Source organism: Ursus arctos, unplaced genomic scaffold, assembly GCF_023065955.2.
Source record: "Ursus arctos isolate Adak ecotype North America unplaced genomic scaffold, UrsArc2.0 scaffold_11, whole genome shotgun sequence".
Lineage (NCBI taxonomy): Eukaryota > Metazoa > Chordata > Mammalia > Carnivora > Ursidae > Ursus > Ursus arctos.
This window is the reverse complement of record NW_026622775.1, coordinates 52,583,479-52,607,508: the sequence shown is the minus strand read 5'-3', so window position 1 is coordinate 52,607,508 and position 24,030 is coordinate 52,583,479. Positions and strand designations below refer to the sequence as shown.

Sequence of the window (24,030 nt, the reverse complement as noted above, 5' to 3'; positions counted from 1 at the left end):
TATAAGAAATAAATGAAATAAATGAGTGAGTAGGGGCACCTGGGTAGTGCAGTTGTTAAGCGTCTGCCTTTGGCTCGGGGCGTGATCACGCGTTATGGGATCGAGCCCCACGTCAGGCTCCTCCGCTGGGAACCTGCTTCTTCCTCTCCCACTCCCCCTGCTTGTGTTCCCTCTCTCGCTGGCTGTCTCTATCTCTGTCGAATAAATAAATAAAATCTTAAAAAAAAAATAAGTGAGTAAACCACACGGTTGTAATATTTCTTTTGGGTTGAAAATGACAAAACTTATTATGAAGGACCCTTTACTTCCGGGTAATTCAAACACAAATAATAGACATTCAGTGGTATATAAAGGACTTTAACAAATTTATTAGATACTTGTGGAAAATTTTCTTGTAATTTACCTTGATTTTTAATTATAGCCTCCTAAATTATGTTCACTAATTATTCTTTTAGGGTAGCTTTACATATCTAAGCTTTATTATCTGTAATTCTTTGATTTTATTTGTCTTTTCTGGCAATCTTCCTGTTTAAATAATTTAATGACATTCCTTGAAATAAACCCCTCCCCCTGACCTCAACCTTATCACCATTATTTTAGCATTTAGCTGTCATTTCTGGGAGTCATTGATTCTGACATAAAAATATCATGAGGGAAGATAAATGCACTTCCACATTTTGATGGAAAATTATCATTTTTAGCTAAATTTCTAATAGTTACTCTTTTAAACTATTCTATTCTCTATTCTCTTTAAACCAAACTACTCTCTATTAGGAATAGAGCTTTTGACAGATATGAGATTTGTCAGTTCTTAGATTTGTTGTATAGTTAAATACTATGACTAATATAATCACCCTATAATATTTAATAGAAGCACCAGTGGATCTGATTTTTTAAATGTAATTTGTAAAATACACTGAACATTGAGCACATGTTTTTACTATTATAGGTCGCTTTGAATAACCTTAGTTGCTATTTTTATTTCAGATGCAGATATTCCAAAAAGCTTGATAGTTGGGCAAAAATGAGATGCCAGGTAACTGGTTTCTCAGTGACACAAACAACATAGGTAGACAGAGCACAGTAAGAGCAGAGGGACTGGTGAAGCCAGTGGCTTGTATTCACATAGAAATAACACATAATAATACCAGTAATTTCGTTATTTACTCAATGCCTCCACCCTAGCAGCTAAGGCAAGACCAGATACCAGGATCTTTTGTCCACATGTCTTAAGCTGCATGTTGGCTTCTTAAGTTTTCTGTCTTCAATTGCTTTAACCCAGATATGTTCCCACTTCAAGTTTTCTAAAGTTAGAAGTTGATTTTTTAATTTTTTACTTAAAATATTGGAGGAGAGGGAAGTTGTATATAGTGAGATATACTCAGGGCCCTATAATCTTTTTGGAATCATTCTGCATGGTCTCTAAAGGGGAAGCTGACCGGAGTCATGTGGCAAGCCTGGATGCAGGGTGAATATACTCGTGGTGGGGGTTAAAGGGGGGCGGGTTGCGGCTGAACAATGAAACAAGTTGATGTCAACAGAAAGTTTGGAGACTAATTATAATATCTCACAATGTATTAGATCCATCCATTACATCAATTATTTCTTAAGCTAATGACAATGTGTCTTAATTTTATAACAATAACACTAAAGATTAACAGCTAACTCTTCATTGGCAACCACTTACTATGCATTGAAGCATAAAAAAGCTTTAACTCATTCACAGAGCAACGCTTTTGTTTTCTTTTTGATATGCTCATTTTACATAATTTTTCTTATAAAATAGAAGGCATTACTTCAAGTTATAAATCCTCAGAGGGTAATTATTTTTTCCTGTTTTCTTCCTCCCATGCCAGATTTCACAAGTGGTATTAAAAGTTTTCCAAAAAGCAAGTTTTATTCCCATTGTCTCTAAATACAATTTCCAAACATTTTGATAACTGCTTCAAGTAAGTCATTTTTAACTGTCACACATAGCTATAGTTCACTTTTAAAAAGTAATATTTACCCTTATGAAGAATCATAATTAGTCATTAGAGATTGCTTTTAGAGATTTTTCCATACACGAGAGCAAAATTTAATATTTGAGGCTTACCGTCAAAAATATAGTAGCAATAGAAACCAAATAAAAGAGACTAAGAAATTCAAAAACAAAATTGGACAGAATTTGAATCTGATACTGTGATATATTAAAATTAGTCTTAAATAGCAAAAACCCAGCCAATATAGGAAGGGGATATTTGGAGACTTGGAAATACTATTGCTGTTTCTCATACATTTTTTTAAATGTTGTTTTGTGAAATTATTCTAAATTGTGATCTCATTAATAAAGTAGATTAATATTCAAAATTGACTTGAAAAATAATTTAATAAAATCATATTAAGTAGGAGCAGTTTTTCTTTTCTGTGTATAGTCAGGATTGTATAGGAGTTAGAACTTTGGCAAAGAGAGCACAACCAATATACGATGTAGGGGTTGAAAATAATTTACAAAATTAATTTAATAAAATGCTTAAAACAGTAACTAACAATTATTAACAAAATAACAACAAAGCTGTTTGTACTGGCATTTAACAACACATTTAAGCCAAAATTGAATTAATATAAAAATAATATGCAGTGAATTGATATCTGACATCAGATACAATAAAAATTAATGTTCACATTGAAGACCTGAAGTTGCAACATCTCTATATATGCCTTCTAAGTATCTTTTCACTTTCATTTCTCGGTTGTGTTGAATGCAGCTCATTGTGACCTAATAAGATGTCAATTGTAATATCCAGAATAATTCTTAAAGTTGAACACTACATTTCCCCTACCACACCAGATAAAATAATTTAATGCATTTATTTAACAAAAGGTCCATCCATAGTTACTAACTCTGAACTACAGAGTAGGTGTTGTTGTTGTTTTTTTAATTTCTAGCACTAACTGTGGTTCTTAAAGATATCTACAGTTGATATTCGAATTGTCATGCTGTTCCTGAAAAGAACAATAGATTTATCCTGAAGGTTTGACTGTAATTTCACCCCTAAAATTTACTTTATGTGGAAAGGTTTCATCATAAAAACATGTCTACTATTTATATATGTCAAGACTGATTCTACTACATTTTGCAGAACAAGCACAGATTTTTATATCAGACAAGCGGGTTTCAACATCTAACTTTACACTGTGACCCTGGGACCATTACATACTTTCTATGAGCCCCCATTCCTGAACTACAACATGAGAACATCACCACATTTCTCAAACGGTAGCATAAAGTTTTAAAAAGAGCTAGTGCCCTGTGCCTAGTACTGGCTTAGGCATAGTGTAATACACTAGGTGTGAATGGTATTTTTCCCTCTCTTTCGCATTGCTGATATATTTTGGCTAATTGAAGATTAGTGAAAAAATAAAGAAGTTACTGGAATAAATCAGCTCCACTAAAAAGCTCATTATATTGCAGGCAATAGTTACACATTCCCAAAGTAACATTCAATAAGATCAAAAGATTGGTTTTAAAAATGTATTTACATATTATAATTCATATGCAAGAAAATATTTTTCAGGGCAACGATGACAAAAATGAATAAGCTACACCTGTGTGTCTAGTTTAATTTTGTAAAAATGAAGAAAAATACCCAATTTTATGAAATGTCAAATGTTCATGGACAGGTAACAGAAACAAATCTACGTCATACAGCAATCTACATCAACATCAAAACATATCAAAATAGAGTTTCTGTAAAAGAAAAAGTCTTTTTAATGGCGTCGATAATAATTAGAAGTTCCTATTACTTGTCCATGAAACCTCCTAAGAAAGGTGCTACTTCAGACAGGAGTCTAGTAGAACTTGGCACATAAATTTTAACTTCTCCGTCACCCGCTACTTGTCACCTTCTTGTAGCTTCATTCACTCAGACAACCTCACATATACATACACAATATTAAAAACACGCATGGCTTTAAAGCAGAAAATTCATTTTCTACAACAAAAGCAGGTCACCATATTTATACCCAATGTTTTCAGTCACGGAAATGGAGTTTCCTCACAGAGCTGCTAATTAACATACGTTCTTGTGTTCAACCTTTCAAAAAAGCGTGTCTCTAGGAGGAACTGTTTGATCATGTGCAAGAATTCTAAGGCATTATAAGTAATTGTTCCACAGGACAAGTGCTGCCCTTGCAATGATATACTCTTGATACATTTAACAAGTCTTTAGTCTTCAAATGCCACCAGACAGACAGGGAGACATTCGTAGTCTACAGGTGGTTGGCTCAAAGGTCAAAAATTTTGTTTAAAAAAAATGTTTACGGAATAGCACCATAGAAAGTCTTTCAGAAACAAATCCTTTTTTCCAACATTGCATTTTTTTAACTGAATCCCAAGAAGAGAAAAAAAAGAGAGAGAGAGATTTTTCAATGACTACACAGCCTACTTCCACTTCATTTTTTTTTTTTTAAATACAACATTAACCATGACAACATCAGCAATAACAACTACAACAGGTCAACAACAACAGAAAAGACAATAGCAGCACTGGTGACTTGAGAACGGACCATCCAGGCAGTCACTTCGAAGAATTCTCTTCACACCTGTTGGGAGTTCTCTCGTGAAGTTCCCAAGACATCACAACGCTTTTTAAATTTGGTGTGAAAAGGCAGCACTTTCACTGAAAGAACTTGACTTTACTGATCAACCGGGCATTTTCCAGCACTTAAATACATGATGCCTAGGGTTTAACCGCAGTAATAGACACTATTGGCATTTCCATCTTGTCAAAACATCAGTAAAATGAAGTGGTCTCAAGATCGTTTGTGTTTCAAAGAGGTGAATCTGGCCTGCAAGTGAAAATAATGAAGCTGAAATATTCCAGGTTCCAAACGTCCAGACACGCCCACATTTAAAGTACAAATCGCCCTCAAAAGACTCCCATTTCGCCACATCTGTATCCAAGATACAAAGCCAAAGCAATTATCCTAAGCTACAAGAAGAGGGTTTTTCAGTTTATGACCTGCAAGATCATTTTATTTCTCCCAAATCTTGAAACCTTGTCAAAAAGAAACACTCTGCAAGGTCACAGACCCTGAATTGAACTGTCTGAATTGCAAGGCATCTATGTCAAGCTGTGAACAAAAGCTTCTGGATGGAGTCTTCCTTGAAGTACATCAGCTTTATGTGTATCTATACCATCAAGCATGGAGCTCCAGTATCTTGGCAATGCTGATCAGAGTTGGCTTGAAAACTTTCCTTTTAGTACAGACAGAATCCTAGTCTTATAGTTTTCTTCTGGTCAAACTCATTATATAAAACATTTGTGCTAATATCTTCATTTAAAAAAAATACGTCTTCTCTCCATTATGCACATTCCTTTATGCTTTGATGGAGGTTTTGGTGTCATTTTTTGGTATGCATGGTATCTGGATATCTAATGCTTTTGTATCTTATATGAAATCCTTTCTTGTTGATTGTGTCATCAGTGTGAAAATGAATTAAAACCGCATCCCCAATTGAATAGATCTCTTCTGGTGGCTGAAGATAAAAACAAACAAACAGGCAAATAAACAACAGAATGAGTCACTTTTTTTTCTTCAGTGTAATTCATGTTTGGGATTTTTTTTTTTTTTTTTTTGGTATATGATTTAATCCTCCCAACAACCTTGAAAAGTGGGTATGAGTGACTTCTTCATTTTACAGATGAGCAAACTTGAGTTTCAGAGAAGCAAATGACAAGCTCAAGATCATAGGCATTGATGTAGCTGGGCTTAGAACATAAGTCTGTTTCCAAGTTCTGGAACTTGGTGGGCTTTTTCCCCCCAATTTTAAGCCAAGTTCCTTTGATTTACAAGTAAATAAAGTAAGGTTCAAAGAAGATAAAGAGACACTAAATTTGTTTCAGAAGGTGCTCTGAGGCAGAGCCACTTCCGGAATCCAAACCATCCATTCCTTCTTGTTTTAATCATCTAAATACCAAGAAGTTTTTTGTTTCATTTCAGCTGATATTTGGACAGGAATTCAATATTATTCAAGTTCAGTATTATGCAAGCAAGAGACACTGGTAGACAAAGAATGGGACTAATGTCTTCGGAACAAAATACATATTTATGCAGGGAGTCCTGGGGGAAAAGCATGAAGGAAATCTTAAGCTTTCCTTTTTCTTATTTCTCATGGTGACACTCTCTGACCTGTATCTGGCACTCTGTCCCATGCACAAGTGACACACTGCCGTGGAACAGCATTATGGCAGCACTGCTTAAGCCCACACACCCGTGGTGGCCCCTGGCACTCAGCAAGCATCTCGGCTGAGAGGGGAATGTCAATTCGAATTGTGTGCATATTCCTTTTCCTTTATGCTTTAATTTAGGAAGCTTACCAAATCGTCAAAGGTGTGTGTTTAAATGCATTGCCTTTAAATTCTTAAATGTTTAAACATTTATTGCACAATCAGAACATGAATAAAAAAGACTGTGGACAGGAACAAGCAATTATACCTGCTAAATTCATCTCTCGTGTGCGGTATTATTGAGAAAATTCACTAGAGATGGAGAAGAGGTAAGGGAGAAGAGGCAATAATACGATGTAACCTTTTTTTGTAAACACATTGCCGATCTGCATATGATACATATAACAATCATGAATCAACAATGGGCATTTTCTATCACGGCTATGGGATCCTGTCGGTACTGTATTTACCCCTGATCCACAGAATCGACCAAGCCCCACCGCTGTTGAATCGAGACCGTCAAAGAGCTCAACATAGTCATAGCCACAGTCTGCTTCTTCCTCCACTTCGAAAATCTGGAAGGATAACTCCAGCCGAAAGCCCCGTTCTGACACTAACAGCCATTCACAGTCGACTTGTCCCGGGTAGTTGTTATCCCCAAACTGCGCATGCGAGTACAGATCCCTGGGTTTCGGGTCCGCTTTCAGTCGGCCACCACACTCTGCTCAGGAAAGAGAAACGAAATAAATTCAGAGAGTTTTAACAAGTCGAATTTCAATTTCGATGTAGTGTGTAGGCGTTCCCCAGCGTCTGAGTTAATTTTCATCATCAGCTGTGTTTCCCGTGATCGTAGAGTGTGATGGCGCACCGGGTACCACCACAGGCCCGCGACCAGCATGCTGGGCGGGACTGTCACCTCCAACACCGACGAGCTCAGTTACTTCAGGTGAGTGATGTGCTTCTCTGAGCCATAGCGCGAAACACAGATGATGATAACAGTACCAATCTCGGTGGGTTTTGAGGGTTTAATAGAATCTGCATGAAAATCACTTAAAACAGTGCCTCGCACATAGTAACTCTCAATAAATATTTTTATTGTTACACACGATACTGTTTTTAGTCTCAAATAACTGATTTTTATAGAAGAAAGGTCAGTACCTTAATTTAGGTTTAATCTTACTCATTTAAGAACCCAGAATCCAAAGGAATAAGAAGTACCTTAAAAATCAACAAAATACATTTAACTCCTGTGTGTATATGCACGATATAGAAGTCTACATAGATGATACAGAACGGTTTTACTTAAGGCAGAACTATGTATCTAACCTGGTTGGGAAAAACATACATGCATCCTTAATTGTAGTAACATTTGTAGTTCCAGAACCTATTAAGTATATTCGTTGTTTGTAATAAATAAAATTTTTAAATGCTCTTTTCACAGCTTCTTTTTCAGAGAGATGTTAATCAATATATGGTTTACCAGTTATTACTTTTGTCACTAGAGGTAAAAATACCAAATAACTAGATGAGTATGCATAAAAATGTACAGCAGGTATAATTTAGAAATGAAAGTTTTCAAAAAATTTTCTCAGAAACTTTGTAATCTGAGCCCCAAAACTTCCTAATGACTAGAGATTAAAAACAAAACAAAACAAACAAACAATAAACACCTAGAGATTAAATAGAGACCCCCTCCAACCAATACACATGCAAACTTAGGGCAGGGGGACAGAGGAGAAGATAAAAAAGGGCTATAAAAAATGTTAGAAGAAAGTAGAGTTTCGTTTTGTCCCTGTTTGTCAAGCCCTGAGAGGTTCCTGGGAAGCAGTGATTTCATGGCTGAAAGTAGAAAAGTACCAGGAAAACTGGGATAAGTTGGGAGGGGACAAAATCAAAAATCCAAGGTGGAAAGATGTGGACAAGCCAGGACACTAGGTAGCAAAACACCACTGTAACATTCTCACGGTCATCTGCGTCCAAACAGTCCCGGCGGCACGCTGTGAGGATGGATTACACAACTAAAAACACTTAGTTGCATGTTTCAGATTTGTATATGGTTTACCCACATACTGGTGATTTTAAATAACAAAATATTTCTGAATCCCCAGGACGGAACCCCATTAAGATGTATCTAAATACACATAGGCTCAACCAAACCTATGAGCACTGTCACAGACCTTTAAAGACATTGAGATTCTTGTGTGTGACTAATATATGGATGAACTTCCAACCAGGGTTTCAATTAGGAGAATGACTTTCCCACTGGGCTGTGTTCCATGAAGAACGTAAGTGTCCTTCCATGTTCCAGGTGGCAGGTGGGGTACCTTGCACAATCTATTGGTATAGGGGCCACTCTTGCAAATGTAAACATGTTAGAATCACCTGCAAGCTCAACTCATCTCTTAAATATCATCTCTTGAATCCCACAGAGGGAAGCCAAACATTCTATCCTTCCTACCATGGTGCTTCTCTACTTCCAAAAATTATCGTCCTTCCTCTGTGACAGATCTCCACAGCCAAACTACCTGGCTCCAAATCTGAGCTCTGCCCTTCATCAGCTGTGGGACCCTGTCTCACACCTCATTTCTAAGACGAGGATCATAATAGTACTTACATCATAGGGTCTAGATGAAGAGTGAATGGGTTAATATATATAAAATGCTTAAAGGTATCTGGCACATAGAAAAGGCCATATTAGTGTAAGCCACCACCATTACTGTCATTATCGTCCAGTAAGAACATCTAAATGCCATCATCTGTGCTGCTAGGGATCCGTTCAGGTATGAAATGAAAAGCCAGAAAAAATGAAAAATAATTTAAAACACTATTGATCTGCTATCATAAAGAAAGACTTGTATTTTTGAAGGCCAGTAAAATATTTTGTGAAAAATATTTCTGAATTTAATATATAAATGTATAAACCAGTGTAATCTCATTTAGAGAATTTTTAAAATTTTTAAAATTTTACCTATTCTCAAAGTTTGATATAATCGCCTGATTTGTTTAAAAAAAAAAAAAAAAAGTTCCCAGCCCTTGGATTACTTTTATTCCACAGCCAGGAAGGAGCTGCAGGAGCCCACTGGGAGATACAAAGAAGGCACTAGTTTCAGTGTGTCTGCTTTACAGAAACAAAGTAGCAAGACAAAAAACCAGGATCAGAGGAGACAATTCTCTGCCAGCTCCCACGGGGAACAAACATCAAGGAGGAAATGAGGTCATTGAACAAAACAGAAAAGGAGATTTCATGAAACATTTGTGAATCTGAAAATGACAGTGAGGAGTTGTTATTTGAGTTTATTGAAAACATCCAGAAAATGGCAATATTCAAAATAAATAAATTACATTTAAGGACGACTTAAAATGTTTCAGAAAGTTCGCCTGTTTTCGTTTCTCTGTTTCAGTGCACAACTGCATTCCTATGGATCATTGATCAAACTAGTAAATCTGGAATTAATGATCCAACCATGAAAAAAAAAAGAGAGAAAATTTAGTCCATAGGATAAAAATTTTAAGAACAAAGATCTAAATATTATATGCACAAGCTCTGTGATTTTAATATGCCCTGAGAGAAATTCCATGAGCAGAAAATTACACGCAGCATGAAGGCAATCGCTCATGAGTGTCTCTGAGAATCCTTGCGGCAATTCTTCAAAATACGGTCAATATATCATTTAATATGGTCCCTTTAAAGGAGGTTTTTAATTAAATACATTTCCTGCAAATATTCCAACTCATTTACCAAGTTGGAATAATACAAGAGTAGTGTAGGCATGTCAGCAATACTGTTTTTAAATCTATTGTTTGAAAATACTTTGTAAGCTGCCAGAACATCTTCTGTAGAATTCTGGAAAATGAAAATGAAGCTGGATAAGAAAGGTGACAAGAAGGGAGGAGAAGCCTGGGAATGGCTTTCATTTTAATTTGGAAAGACGTGATTGTTTATTTCCCCATTAAGTATTAAATTCCCAAAGAGGTCCTGTAATTTGACCTATACATGCTTTTAGTGGGCATTCTAATTTAATTGAGTTGGATCAAAATAATTTCCTTTCTAAGAAGTTTAATAATGCATTATTTGACTTTTAAATGTCATTGACATTTAAATGTATGACACTGTATGCTACAGGAAAGAAGTCCTACCTGACAAGCCATGTTTTATTTTATTATTATTTTTTTAACATTTCAAATTTTTATTAAAATTTTAGTTAGTTAATATATAGTGTAATATTAGCTTCAGGAGTAGAATTTAGTGATTCATCACTTACAGTGCTCATTACAAAAGCATCCTCTCCTTAATCCCCAACACCCATTTAACGCCCCCCCCCCCACCTCTCTTCCAGCAACCCTCAGTTTGTTCTCTATAGTTGAGAGTCTCTCTTATGGTCTGCCTCCCTCTCTGCTTTTTCTTTAGACAGGCCATGTTTTAAAAAACGATTCTCTCTCCACAGTTCCCTCTTTTTCTGTATTATAGCCATATCCTCTGAGACAATACACAGGATATTTTTTCTACTGAATAGTTTTCTTCAATATGTTTATTTAAGGGTGGTGTAATACCATCCGTTATCTGATTAAAATATATTTGGCCTTAGAATTTGGACCTACCATCAGAGGGAAAAAAGGACTCTTTCCAATAAAGTCCATTTCTCATGATTTTTTTTCACAGTGTTATATGTGAAAAAAAACAGCCATAAAACCATATTACAGCAATATTTCTAATCACCTGTTTTCAAAATTCATGGTATTAGAAGTTTTTCTCACGAACAAAATTCAAATTGTATAGAAAAATATAAATTTACTCAAGCAAATTAAAATGTGTATGTCAGGGCCCATCAATAATAGTTACATGTATTCTAGAAGTCAGTAAATAATGAAAGTGTTCTATACAGGTAGCAAAAATGGACTGATGTGGTACTGGATTTGACTGTCTTGTTTGGAGAAACTGACTGAAAAACCACAAGCTGTAAGCTTCAACAGGCAGGAATCCCTTCTATTTCCCTGTAAACTCCCATAAATTCCTAGTTTTTTGTCATAAATTATGAATACCTTCATTGTCTATCCAAAACAGGAACCAAATAAGTATTTGATGAAAGACTATGAAATCAATGAACTTGTTAAAGCTTGGAGAAGAGAAAATTGTAGGCAGTACATAAGAGGGTTTTAGCATGTACGGCTACTAGAAAGTAACAGTATAAAAACAAATCGACCCAGAAAAGATAGCTGGGTAAGTGAGAGCAAAAATTTATGGGTGAGGAGGAAAAAAGCACAAACAGATAATACTAAAAATGTTGACAACAGCAAATGAGTAGGAGTTAAGAAGCCAGGATTCTAATACCAACTGTTATTTTTTTTTAAATCTATTTTGGTTGTCATTTAAATTTTAGTTCAGAATCCTCACATGTACGATGACAGGGCTGGATTAAACAATATCCAAAGCACATTTTGCCAACAAAAATGTGACAGGAGGCTCATGTGGATATTTGAATGAATGTGAGCTGAACAGGGAAATAAAATGAGCCTAGTCAGTTACATACTTCCAACAGAGGGTCTTTTAAAAGTTACATAAGGAAGCATTCGATCTCTACCTATTGCTTCAGTAACAGTGACCTGTTTTATATCGATTTGCTTCCTAATCTGAAACTTTTACATTAAAAGAAAACATACCATGGTGGAAAGTACGTGAGCTTTGGAGACAGAGTTAGGATAAAATCCAGGTTTGGGCATAATTTTAGAAATCCCTGCAAATTAATTAATCCCCCAGATTTTCAATTTCTTTATCTGAAAAATGAGGATAATAATACATCATAGAGTCTTTTGAGGACTCAATATATGTAAAGTGTATTAGTTAAGTACATGTGTTTGCCTAAAATGCCAACTGCATTTTATATACACCTTCAGATATCAATATATGGTCTCTATTAGAACTTAATTGGATCCTACCAATGGATTCTTAATGATAATATAAATAATGCAAATAGGATCCATGAGCAAAGGCCATACAAATTAAGGAATCATGGAAGTTTACAGCTATAACAAACCTTAAACAGTATTTTACAGATGAGGAAACCGAAAGCCAAAGAAATTATCTCATCCAAAGTTCCCAGCTAGGTAATGGCATAACAGGACCAAAAACTCAAGTGTACCCTACCCACATACTGGAGCATAATAAAATATAATATAATATATATAAATCTTAATCCTTCTACTCACAAAGGGTAAAAAGAGATTCTATAAAAGTAAGTTTTTATTAAACTAAGATAGAGAAATTCATACGTAGGTAATTTAAAAATATATAGTCAGCTATTTCAAGAATTTTGGCAGCATATTTGCATACTGCATTTCTGGAACTTGTGATAGCCAGAATATTAATACATATATATGTATAATATGCCATAAACTCTATGGTATCATGAAAGTACTGATGAAGTAATGGGATTGCAATTACTCCACCCTTTCAATGCATAACAAGTTAAGGAAAATATTTAAAGAGTAAATGTCAAATGTATGGAAAAATCTTTCATTAGTATGAAGTTTTTGTAGTCCATGAAAGATTCTTCTCAAACCAAAATATTTATATTAATCATGAGAAGTAATTAATTTGTATTATTGATGAGTTCAACCATTACTAGTATGAATCAGATAAATATTCTGACAATATTCACATTCTCACAAATAGACTTCAATATAAATCTATGCTTATAATAAAATATACTAAATAAATATAATATTTAAAACATAAGGAATTTAAATATAAAACATAAAATATACTAAAGTGGAGAATAATATTGGACAATGAAATAATTAAAATTCTGATTTCTCAAACAAAATGAAAATAAAAACAATAATCAAAACCCATGACAAAACTTGTTGCACTTAAATTGTTTTATAGACAAATTTGTATGATACTATACTGTGCATTGCATCAAGACAGAGTACTACCAGGCAATGCCTCAATAGTTTATTCATCAAGAGTGCCACTAGGTGGCACTATAAGATAAATGACTTTGGGAAACTACACCCGCCTGTAATTTTTTTTAACTGAATGTAAAAAAGGACATTTCCTAGACATTTATGAAATATAGTATTAAGATGGCTCTAAATTATTAAAAAAGTTATTCTATATTTTTGCCTAAAATTTTCCATATCTTTTCTAAATTATATTTTATTTCTCGAAAACTTTCATTACAGAGTCAAATTAGGGATTAGGATTAGGAAAAATATTGTATTGCACACCAAATAAAAGGAAAAACAAATGAGACTCTGTAAAATGGAGAGATAAATTCCAAATCTGGTTTACAAAAGTAGATTAATGCAAAAGCTAGCCAACCAGGTAGGATGTTAGAGAGAACATAATTCTTGAATACTACCACATAGATTTCTAACTGTTAAATAGAGCATATAAACCGAACTGCTCAAGTTAATAAGGAATACATTATACAAACATTTAGAAATAGTTCTACTTGATCATACCGCACTGAACCTGACTCAGATCAAACTATTGCATTTCTTTCTAGACGTTCAACAACTACAAAGATATTTAGGTAGGAGGCAACATAGCTCTCAAATATTTCACAGAGTGCTTCAGTGAGATTTCTTCTGCTGTGCTCAGAGATTCATTCATGTTCCTGTTACAGGATGCACTGCATTCACCGGAAGAGAAACCGAGCTCTTAGGAAAGAGAAACATGACCTTAATTTGCTGACCTGTAGAATGGGTGGCCTGAAAGCCTTTCCTTTGAACAGATGCATCAGAAACAAACCGAACAAACATTTTATTCCCAGTGGCCACAAGGGGCTCTGGTATCTTGTTGCCACACAGTCTTCCAAGAATTGGTGATTTTTCGGTTTCTCCATCGAATACTTCCAAGTGATCATAAGCACATTCTTGATGCTGCTCAATCTCGAACTCACTAAAGGCCTATAAAAAAAGAGAGAAAGAGAAAGTAAGACAAAACAAAACAGAGAAAACACATATCACTCAAAATGGGTTCTTTTCTTTGGAGCAGAAATGCACATCTATAAAACATGCTCAGGACATACAAATAAATTAACTCATATAGAACCTTCTTGAAAGGAGTGTGAAATCAGTAGAACATAAAATCCCTGGAAAAACATAATGAGGAAAACAGCACAATAACTCCATGTGAAATTCTACTATTCAACTGTTGCAACTAAATCATAATCAAAACTATCACAAAACTATCACAATCAACTCCAGAATTTAGACAAATTATAACAATGATATTTTCTCCTGAATATAATTCTAAGTTTAAACTGAACGCATCTGAAAAGTTTAAGCACTTGCATTTATAAAACTTGATTCCTTCTGGTTTCGATGATCATAAACTATTGAGTATCAGCCTACCTTGAGGCACTTAAACTAACAAGAAAAGCTCAAAAATTAATTGTTATATTTTCACAAAAATTAAGCACAGGAAATCTTAATGGAATAACTACATCAAAGGGCATTTTCACTATATACTTCTTTATTTAGATCCTACAACCCATATTATTAGAAAATACTAATATGATTTTAGGCTAGATGATTTTTAATTTACTTTTAAGAGAGATGGCACACTTAATTGTACTATTCAGAGTCTTGCAAAGTTTAGGATGCCTTTAAAAATTACTCTAATTTTCCTGTGTAGTAATTTTCATGTATAGCTCTTAGCAAATCCTTTATTTTTTTTAATACTTGTAGCAAGAATTACTATCAGACTTCACTCCCTGGGCCAGAGACCCCCATGGTGGTAGTAGAATCTGCCCTCACGTAGCACATTACCTATGCTTGTGAGCTCCTTGGCCAGCCAGGGGCCTCAACTCCCAGCTCTAACGATGTGCAGAAGCAAATTCTTAAAATAAAAATTCATTAAATGCGTAACACATTAAACAACACAAAGGAAAGTTTAATTGAGACAGACTGAAAATAATAATGTCCTAATTATTAATAATGCCAGGAATTCTAGGTTATTTGCCATTGCCAATCAAGGCTTTTTCCCTTCCGTAGAACAATCATCATACCTTCAAAAAATAAACTATCAGTCCCACTAACATTTTTTTAGCTTTGTTAAAAAATAAAGGAAATATAAAATATAAATATAGGAAATATAAAGGAAATATAAAAATAAAGGAAAATAAAGCTGGAGAAATAGAATATATACTTGAAAGTTTGTTAATTTTTCTGCAGTCTGCAGCATAAAATATGTGCACATAAACTTTTTGCATACATGCTTTTTAATACAATGTTGTGAAGTTATCACAATTCTAAGTTTAATTAAGACATACATTTTTGTAATTTTGAAAGAAAAAGATTGACTAAGAATGGTTCTCCTTGAGTGCTGGCCAGTTATCTATTCCTTAACACATGGCTGTCTACTATCACTGGCTTTGGAGGAGTAAGGGAAGAAATGAAAGAAGCAATTTATATTAATTAGGGAGTAGGAGAAAGGAATGAAAGGTACTTAAAAGAAGAAACGAAAGAAAAGAAAGAGGGCTGATCTCTACTGCCGTATTCCACTGCACCCTACTTAAAAAAGGTATAAATTAAAATGATCATGACCAATAAGCATTAGGGAGTCATTATATGTTATAACCGTTGTGAGTAAAAAATGTTCACTTCACTCTACCGAAGACACTGGATAGTGAAAAAAAAAAAAAAAAAAAAAAAAGATTAATACCGCACAAAGAATCTTAAAGGAAACGAACACAAGGCAGAGCAGAAAAACACAGTGAACGAGGAGACTTCAGCAGAGTGCGTTTACCAGGAAGCACAGCGTTCAAAGCAGGCCATCACTGAAGTTTGTCGCCAATTATCTCTGCAATCCAGTGGCAGAGAATGAATGGATGGTTGGCTGGAGTCATTCATTTACCTATCTACCTATTCCATGTTTACGGCCAAAGCCCACGGGTGGAAACGCTGTGAACGTGGCAGGCCAACACTTCAGGTTTTCTACCTCTCATGAGTGGGTCCTCAGTCAGCTTCCATTATCATTACCCACATAGACACTGTCTCAGTACCAGTTTATAACTGTTAAGAAACCAATAGGAGACAATTGGCTTAATCGCACTTAGAATTCTTTATTAACTATGAAACCAAGTTTCTGAATTATAGGGTCAACGTTATTTCAAGAAAAAGTAAAAGCACTGTTTCAGGAAAATGACAACCTCTGAAAAACCTTTGCATGTCAAACAATTGTCTCTTTTGAATGTAATTTAGAGTCATTCCTCTACAAATGTAAAGAGCAGAGAAACCTACTGTGTAGAAAAGAAAACTGTAAGAATGATGGGGTGACGGCATTCTAAAGCACATCCTTTAAGTAACAGTTAAAATGCGATCAGAATTTACCGACCGCGCATGTTCAGTCCATTGAAAACCAAGTGAATGAGATAACTAAGTGACTACTTCACTCCCTGATGAAATGCAGGATGTCTGGAGTGAATCGCAACATCTGTTTTACAGAACAAAAGTGGCAGTGCGCTTGCGGGCTGGGGGCATATTGACACCTGGTCTGGAGCCAACTGGCTCCCGCTTCTTATCAAATTACTAATGGAATCAGACTGACTCAGTAAGAGTCAAATTAGGCAAAGGTTCTGCAGCTGACATAGTCTCAACTGATGCAAAACAATTCTCATTCATTAAGGTATTAGTGAATTTTCCTCTTGGAATTGGTAGCAGCTTGTTAGGTCATCTGCAAAGATTGGATGGTCCTTTTCCAGAAGTCAGTCTAGCCCAAATGCTCCACCACACACAAGCAAAAGCGTGACTAACTCATAAATCTGGCCCCTAATATCATAGAGATAGCCACATCCAAAGACCTCCATATAGAGCGACGTCGCCTCAATAAAAAATATTTCTAGGCTACAGAAAGGTATTATAGGGGCCCACGGGAAATTGGGAAAATCTCCAGAAATATTTTTGTAGAATTCCCAAAGATACAGTGAGATGTACAGTGTATTCCTTTATTTTATGACACGTGCTGAGCCCTGAAAGTCTATATCTGAATAATGCAGAATATGGAGATTTCTAGCCACCAGGAACCGGTGCTACAGAACTGCCTCCCCCCTCACCCCACGAAGACACTTAGCTTCCCAAAACATCCTTCAACTTCACAATGGTAACAGGACAGCTAGCAAAGCTGATGTATGGAGCCATATGAAAGTCTGATTTCTGCTGAAACACTGCCCTCTTTTGGGGGACTTTAAATTATTTTTCTTAAGTGTTTGCACTAAAACTTTACAGGCATTTTAGTACTCAAACATTTAAACCTTACTCATTCCATGATTATATTTCTATGATTTCAAGGCTACTAATCTAGGCTTTACAAAAAACCAAAAAAAAGAGCAAATAACCGTGAGCTTTAGACTGAAACACTAATGCATTTCCCACAAGGCAAACTAAGAGATTAAGAAGTCCCATTCAAAAGTAATAAAATTGAATTCTCGTTTTAGGCTATGGAAAGAATAACTATGTGTTTCTGGAACACCCAAGCAAGCCTAATCTACCTAGCTGGCCACCAGCCAGGCTGCCATATGCAGCCTCACACGAACATCTGTAGAGGTGCTTTTATTGAAAATACAGGCGCTGGCTAAAGGACAAGGCCATTCAGAGTCACCACATATATTCACAAAGGACAAGAAAATAAAATGATAGCATTTAATGCAGAAATAAAATTTAGTCGGAGTGACCATTAAAAGTAAGAGATTGAAAGGGACTGATGCGATTTGAGCGGCTGGGAGATAAGATTTAGAGCTCCCTGGTCCCAGCCATCCTTCGCCTTTTCCTGCCTTCAGTGAGAACTGTCATTTGGTTTCCCACAAGATATTGGAAGGATTGGAGGCCACTGGGAAGCATGGCAGAGGGGAATACAAACCTCAGCCTTCTGATTCAAAAGATCTTTTCTGTTCCATGAGCCCTCAAAAGCTGCAAGCAAGTACACTGTTTGTGGATGGAGAATTATGTAACATTTGTAGGTGGTTTTGTTTTCTAAATATCCCATATATGAAGCTATAAATCGCAACTACGTAACTTAGCAAAACTCCAGGATATGATAAATCAAATAAACATGACATAAGCATATTGGCCTATTGCTGGATGCCTCTATGCCTGGAACTTTGTTTCTGTTTTCTTGGTTTGTTTTTGTTGTGTTTTGGTTTTAATGTTTTAATATTTTAAAATATTTTAAAAGTACCCCAAATTTAATAATCAGTGTGTCTCTCAGAACCGAGACAGGATGAAGTCAGGAGTAAAACAGATCCTTGTCCTTATTCATTCAGAACTTTATCTCTTTTCTAATAAGACTTTCTCCCCCTCCACCCCAAGTATCTTTCAACCAGGGTTTCTTTCTACTTTGAAGCTATTAACACACAGTCAGATCTCGTAACACACACACACACACACACACACACACACACACACACACATACACAAAGCACATGTATTCGTTTCCTATTGCTGCTGTAGCAAATTACCAGAAATTTAGGGACTTAAATGACGCACATTTATTCTCCTAGAGCTATGGTGGTTACAAGTCTAAACTGGGCAAGCAAGGATGGACCTTCCAGAGGGAGGTAAGGATCTGTTTTCCTGCATTTTGTCCATCTTCTCGAGGCTGCCCTCATTCCTTGGCTCTTGTCCCTTTGCTCCATCTTCAAAACCAACAGTCTAGCATCTTCTCTCCTCTCTGACCTCCTGCTTCCTTCCTGTGACCACATCAAGCTCACCCAGATAATCCAGGATAATCTCTCCATTTCAAGATCTTTACTTTAACCACAGTTTCTTATGCCACATAAGGTAATATGTGCTTAGGTTCTAGGGATCAGGACATGGACATCTTTGCGGAGATGAGGAACATTATTCTGTCTACTATGAAAAGTAAGAGCTAAATGTTTTCACCCTCTGTGATTTTAGGGACATGATTACAGACACTTATGACTCCATGATTTCAAATTCTTTTACCCTGACCCTCTTAACTAACTGAGTCCTGCAGGGCAAGTCCAGCCCTCACGCTGGTTTTGTAATTAAACTTTTATTGGAACACAGTCACGTGCATTTATTTGTGTATTGTCTGTGGATGCTTTCATACTCAAACAGTAGAACTAAACTGTAGCAACATAGCCCACATAGTCTTTAAAGTCCATAATATTGCCTATTTGGCCCTTTAAAGAAAGCTTTCTGACAAGGAAAAGTTAGTTTATGTTTTTAATTGCTAGGATTGAGTTTCAAATTCAAAAGGCTACACAAAAACTTGACCATGGTTGAATTATCCAATAAAATGGTATATAATTTTTATTAATCATTGTCATAATTATAATTACTATTTGGATATCATAAATCAATGTTTACTGACTTTTAATAAGCTATTATGCCAAATACTTTATATGCAAGTTCATTTAATGCGCACAAAAAATTTCTGAGTATTAGCTCCAATTTCCAAAGGAAGAAATTGAGATTTAAAAGGATTTTAATTTTTCAAGATAACATGCTTAGTTAGGTTTAGACACAAGTCACTTTAAGTTCAAAATATATGTTCCTGGGGCGCCTGGGTGGCTCAGTAGGTTAAGCATCTGCCTTAAGCTCACATCATGATCCTAGGGTCCTTGAATTGAGTCCCACGTCAGGTGCCCTGCTCAGCGGGCAGCCCGCTTCTCCCTCTGCCCCTCCCCCTTGCTCGTGCGTGCTCTGCCTCTCTCAAATAAATAAAGAAATAAAAATCTTTTAAAAAACACACAAAAACCCCAAAATATATGTTCCTAATCCCTCCATATGTCTCTGTTGGGTATTCATTTTACTTAATCACTATAACTTTGTCTTATTAATATTTTCCATTTAAATTACTGTGTATGTGCACATGCACAGCCATTATGGATGCAGGATGCTAAAATAAAAAAATCAGATAAAATGTAGAGAGAGAATCTTGGGCTCGAATGTATTTAGACTCCTACCAGCTTTATAAACTCTCCAACTTACCTAAACTGCCTGGGACAGCTTCCTTATCTGTAAGTGTCATTTGTGATACCAACTTGAGATAATATGCATGATACCACTTTGAAGCCATTAGGCACTATACACACATTAGTTTTTAGTGCTGTTTAGTCGAAGCACAGTTTTGTGAGGTATGAGATGTGCCCAGTCAAGCTGCATTTTATTATTTGAAGAACTCTCTCAAGAAATGGAAAACTTGAGAACATATATATTTTTATTTGTGGAATTACGTATGAGAGAGTGCCTATCTGAGAATGGATCCCTTTTAAAGGACACTCCCAGGCTCTCTGGATCCCAGCTCTCTAGCTTATCACAGTTATATGAAGATAGTATTCCAAGGTTTAATAAAGATCAGAGCATGCATCAGAAAAGTATATGAAAGAATATACAAAAAAATCTTCAAGATTTTAAAAATTTCAGTCTTAAAGTAGATAAGATTAGTCGGCAGTTACATTAACAAGCAGGGAGACAATGACAGTAGACATAAGCTACAACATTGAAATGGTAAGAATTAAAAAATACAGAACTGAAATATCACTTAAAGTTGGCAGCTAATGTTATGACACACTTTCCAGTGATCCTAACTCTTAGAGTGTATTGAGAGTCAGATTTTATATGAACCCATGATTAATGGGATAAGAAAGTGGGAATCAGTATTATGTTTCAATTTAGAAACTTTGGGGTTCACAGTGATGTGTGTTTTAACAAGCCTTCCAGGTAATTTTGATGCATGCTAATATTTGAGAAAGCCTACAGCTTAGGCTGTAATCACTTCCCACAAAGATCACAAAATCAAATACCCAAAGATCAATATTTGCCTAAAGCTTTTGTTTTCATTCTGAGAATTTCCTTCTTAGGATACTAGCAAGCATGACCACTGTTGAAAGACACGCTTTCTGTCCTGAACTTCAAGTGGAATATTTGCATGAAAATTAAAGCTTGCAATTTGTGAAGGAACAGACTGTCCTAGAGTTGGAAGGGGAGTTCAATAAGCCGAAAAACATAAAACTAAAGAACAATAAAATATTGGGGTATATCAGTAGTTTTACTTTCCCATGGACATAGACTTCTGGAACTAGTGGCATTTCTACCCCAACAACAAGGAAAACCCATGTAAACTTTAAAAATCACAACTTTGCTGAACACATCAAAGAGCTGAATCTTTCAAAATCCAAGTATTTTGAAATGCACTGAATCTCAGCCCCCTCTAAGGAGAGATGGGACACAAGCACCTTTCACCAGTGGCAGGCCATGGAAGGAAGAGATGCTGGGCGCCATACAATGAGGTAAGAAGTACTCAGCTATAATTTTTAATAAACTGGTAGAGGTCAGGTGTGGACTAGAGTAAGAGTACAGAATCCCCTGGGAGCTGCAGCCACAGGGGGTGTTAACACCCACTTGCAGGCTCTTCTCCCTGGATCCCAATCTCCTGCTCATGAGAAAAATCGTGGGCAGAGCAGGAGAAAGTCGCATACCTTCTTCAGTGTTACAGGCTTGGAGGAGCGAAGTGGTCACTCTTGTGAGAAAAATATGAAGCCCTCATTCAACCTTTCTCTAGAAAACAAACCTTAAGCTCCTGGAAGAGGGAAAGAAAACCCTGTCACTGCCAGGGCAAAGATACAGATGCCAGGCAAAAGGCAAAACAACAACAACAACAATACCCCACAATAAACCACGTCTGCCTCTGGAGAAGGACTGGTCACAGGTTCCTACAGCAAGAACAGTAGAGGTCTGCTACCACCATAGAAGGGACAAGAAACTCATGGAAGACCAACCAGAAATATAAGATGGAGTTTGGATGCCACAGAGGAAAGACACAGGACCACTGAGAAAGAACATCTCTGAGACCTAAACCATCAGGGCCTAAGGTGGAAGCTGTACCAGGACAATAGTGAACACCTTGTCCTTGCCACCGGAGCAACAAGCACCAAGTAAGAAGAAACTGCAGTCTTCCACTGGTGAGGGCAAAGTGTGGAGAGGAAAATAGCTCATGGTGGAGATGAACAGGGAAGCTAAAGATAAAGTAAACATTGTGAAATGTCACTGAAATCCCAGCCTCCAATTTAAGAAAAAGGAATTCAAGGCCAATGGTGCACTGAAGGTCATCATAGGAACAAGAAGACCCAAACTCAGCTTTATTAACTAGATATTTCCTCAACAATGTCCACTCCCATACACACACATGTGCTAACAGCCTCAGAAGAGATGTGTCCACTTCCAGACATAAAGTCTCCACTGTTACCCACATAATGTTGGGTATTTAATAAAAAATTACATAACATGCAAAAGGCAAGGAAAATGAAAAAAACATACTACTAAAACAGAAAATTATAAATAGAACAGACTCAGACATAACCCCTATGTTTAAACTATGAGATGGAATTTAAAGTGATTATGATTGGGGCACCCAGCTGGCTGAGTCAGTTAAGTGTCCGACTCTTGATTTCAGCTCAGGTCATGATCTCGGGGTTGTGAGATCAAGCCCCATGTCAGGCTCTGCGCTGGGCATGGAACCTGCCTGAGATTCTCTCTCTCCCTCTCTTTCTGACCCCACCCCTGTTCACATACTCTCTCTTTAAAAAATAAAATAAAATCAAGTAACTATGATTATTATGCTAAAGATGATAGTAAAGGACCACTTTCTTATACTGTACAAAAAAAATAAATCTAAAATGGTTAAAGACCTAAGTGTGAGACAGAAATCCATGCAAATCCTAGAGGAGAACACAGGCAGCAACCTCTTTGACCTTGGCCACAGCAACTTCTGGCTAGACATGTCTCCAGAGGCAAGGAAAACAAAAGCAAAAATGAACTATTGGGACTTCATCAGGATAAAAATTTTGCACAGCAAAGGAAATAATCAACAAAACTAAGAGGCAACCTATGGAATGGGAAAAGATACTTGCAAATGACAACAGATAAAGGGCTAGTATCCAAAATCTATAAACAACTTATCAAACTCAACATCCAAAAAATAAAAAATCCAGTCAAGAAATGGGCAGAAGACATGAAAACATACTTCCCCAAAGAAGACATACAAATAGCTAACAGACACATGAAAAAATGCTCCACATCACTCATCACCAGGTAAATACAAATCAAAACCACAGTGAGATACCATCTCACACTGGTCCGAATGGCTAAAATTAACAACAAATGTTAGCAAGGATGCTGAGAAAGGGGAACCCTCGTACACTGTTGGTGGGAATGCAAACTGGTGCAGCTATTCTGGAGAACAGTATGGAGGTTTCTCAAAAAGTTAAAAAATAGAACTCTAAGATCCAGCAATTACACTACTAGGTATTTATTCAAAGGACCCAAGCATAGTGATTTGAAGGGGCACCCGCACAACAATGTTTATAGCAGCACTGTCCACAATAGCCAAAATATGGAAAGAGCTCAGATGCCCATCGATGGATGAATGGATAAAGATGTGGTATTCATATACAGTGGAATATAACTGAGCCATTAAAAAGAATGAAATCTTGCCATTTGCAATGATGTGGACAGAACTAAAGAGTATTATGCTAAGCAAAATAAATCAGAAAAAGGTAAATACCATATGATTTCACCTGTATGTGCGATTTAAGAAACAAAACTGATGAACATAGGGGAAGGGAAGGAAAAATAAGATAAAAACCAAGAGAGAGAGGCAAACCATAAGAGACTTAACTACAGGAAACAAACTGAGGGTTGCTGGAGGGGAGGTGGGTGGGGGATGGGGTAACGGTGATGGGCATTAAGGAGGGCATTTGATGTAATGAGCACTGGGTGTTATATGCAACTGATGAATCACTAAATTCTACCCTTGAAACTAATAATGCACTATATATTAACTAACTTG

General features: G+C 36.2%; 1 protein-coding gene and 1 non-coding gene across 5 annotated transcripts in view; both read right to left on the bottom strand.

Annotated features, from left to right (window-relative positions):
- Positions 1 to 2,336: 2,336 nt before the first annotated feature.
- TLL1 (tolloid like 1) overlaps positions 2,337 to 24,030 on the bottom strand; it is a 203,636-nt gene continuing 181,942 nt past the window's right edge. For all 4 annotated transcript variants that reach the window (XM_026485645.4, XM_044379240.3, XM_044379241.3 and 1 more), the window contains 3 exons: positions 13,910 to 14,123; positions 6,683 to 6,933; positions 2,337 to 5,521 (listed from right to left, as the gene is read on the bottom strand). In XM_026485645.4, coding sequence (XP_026341430.3) covers positions 5,387 to 5,521; positions 6,683 to 6,933; positions 13,910 to 14,123 — 600 coding nt within the window. In that variant the 3' untranslated portion in view covers positions 2,337 to 5,386. The remainder of the gene's footprint in view (positions 5,522 to 6,682; positions 6,934 to 13,909; positions 14,124 to 24,030) is intronic.
- On the bottom strand, positions 14,899 to 15,049 carry LOC113245530 (small nucleolar RNA SNORA62/SNORA6 family). The gene has a single exon (XR_003312741.1). It is a non-coding gene; the product is annotated as a small nucleolar RNA SNORA62/SNORA6 family (small nucleolar RNA).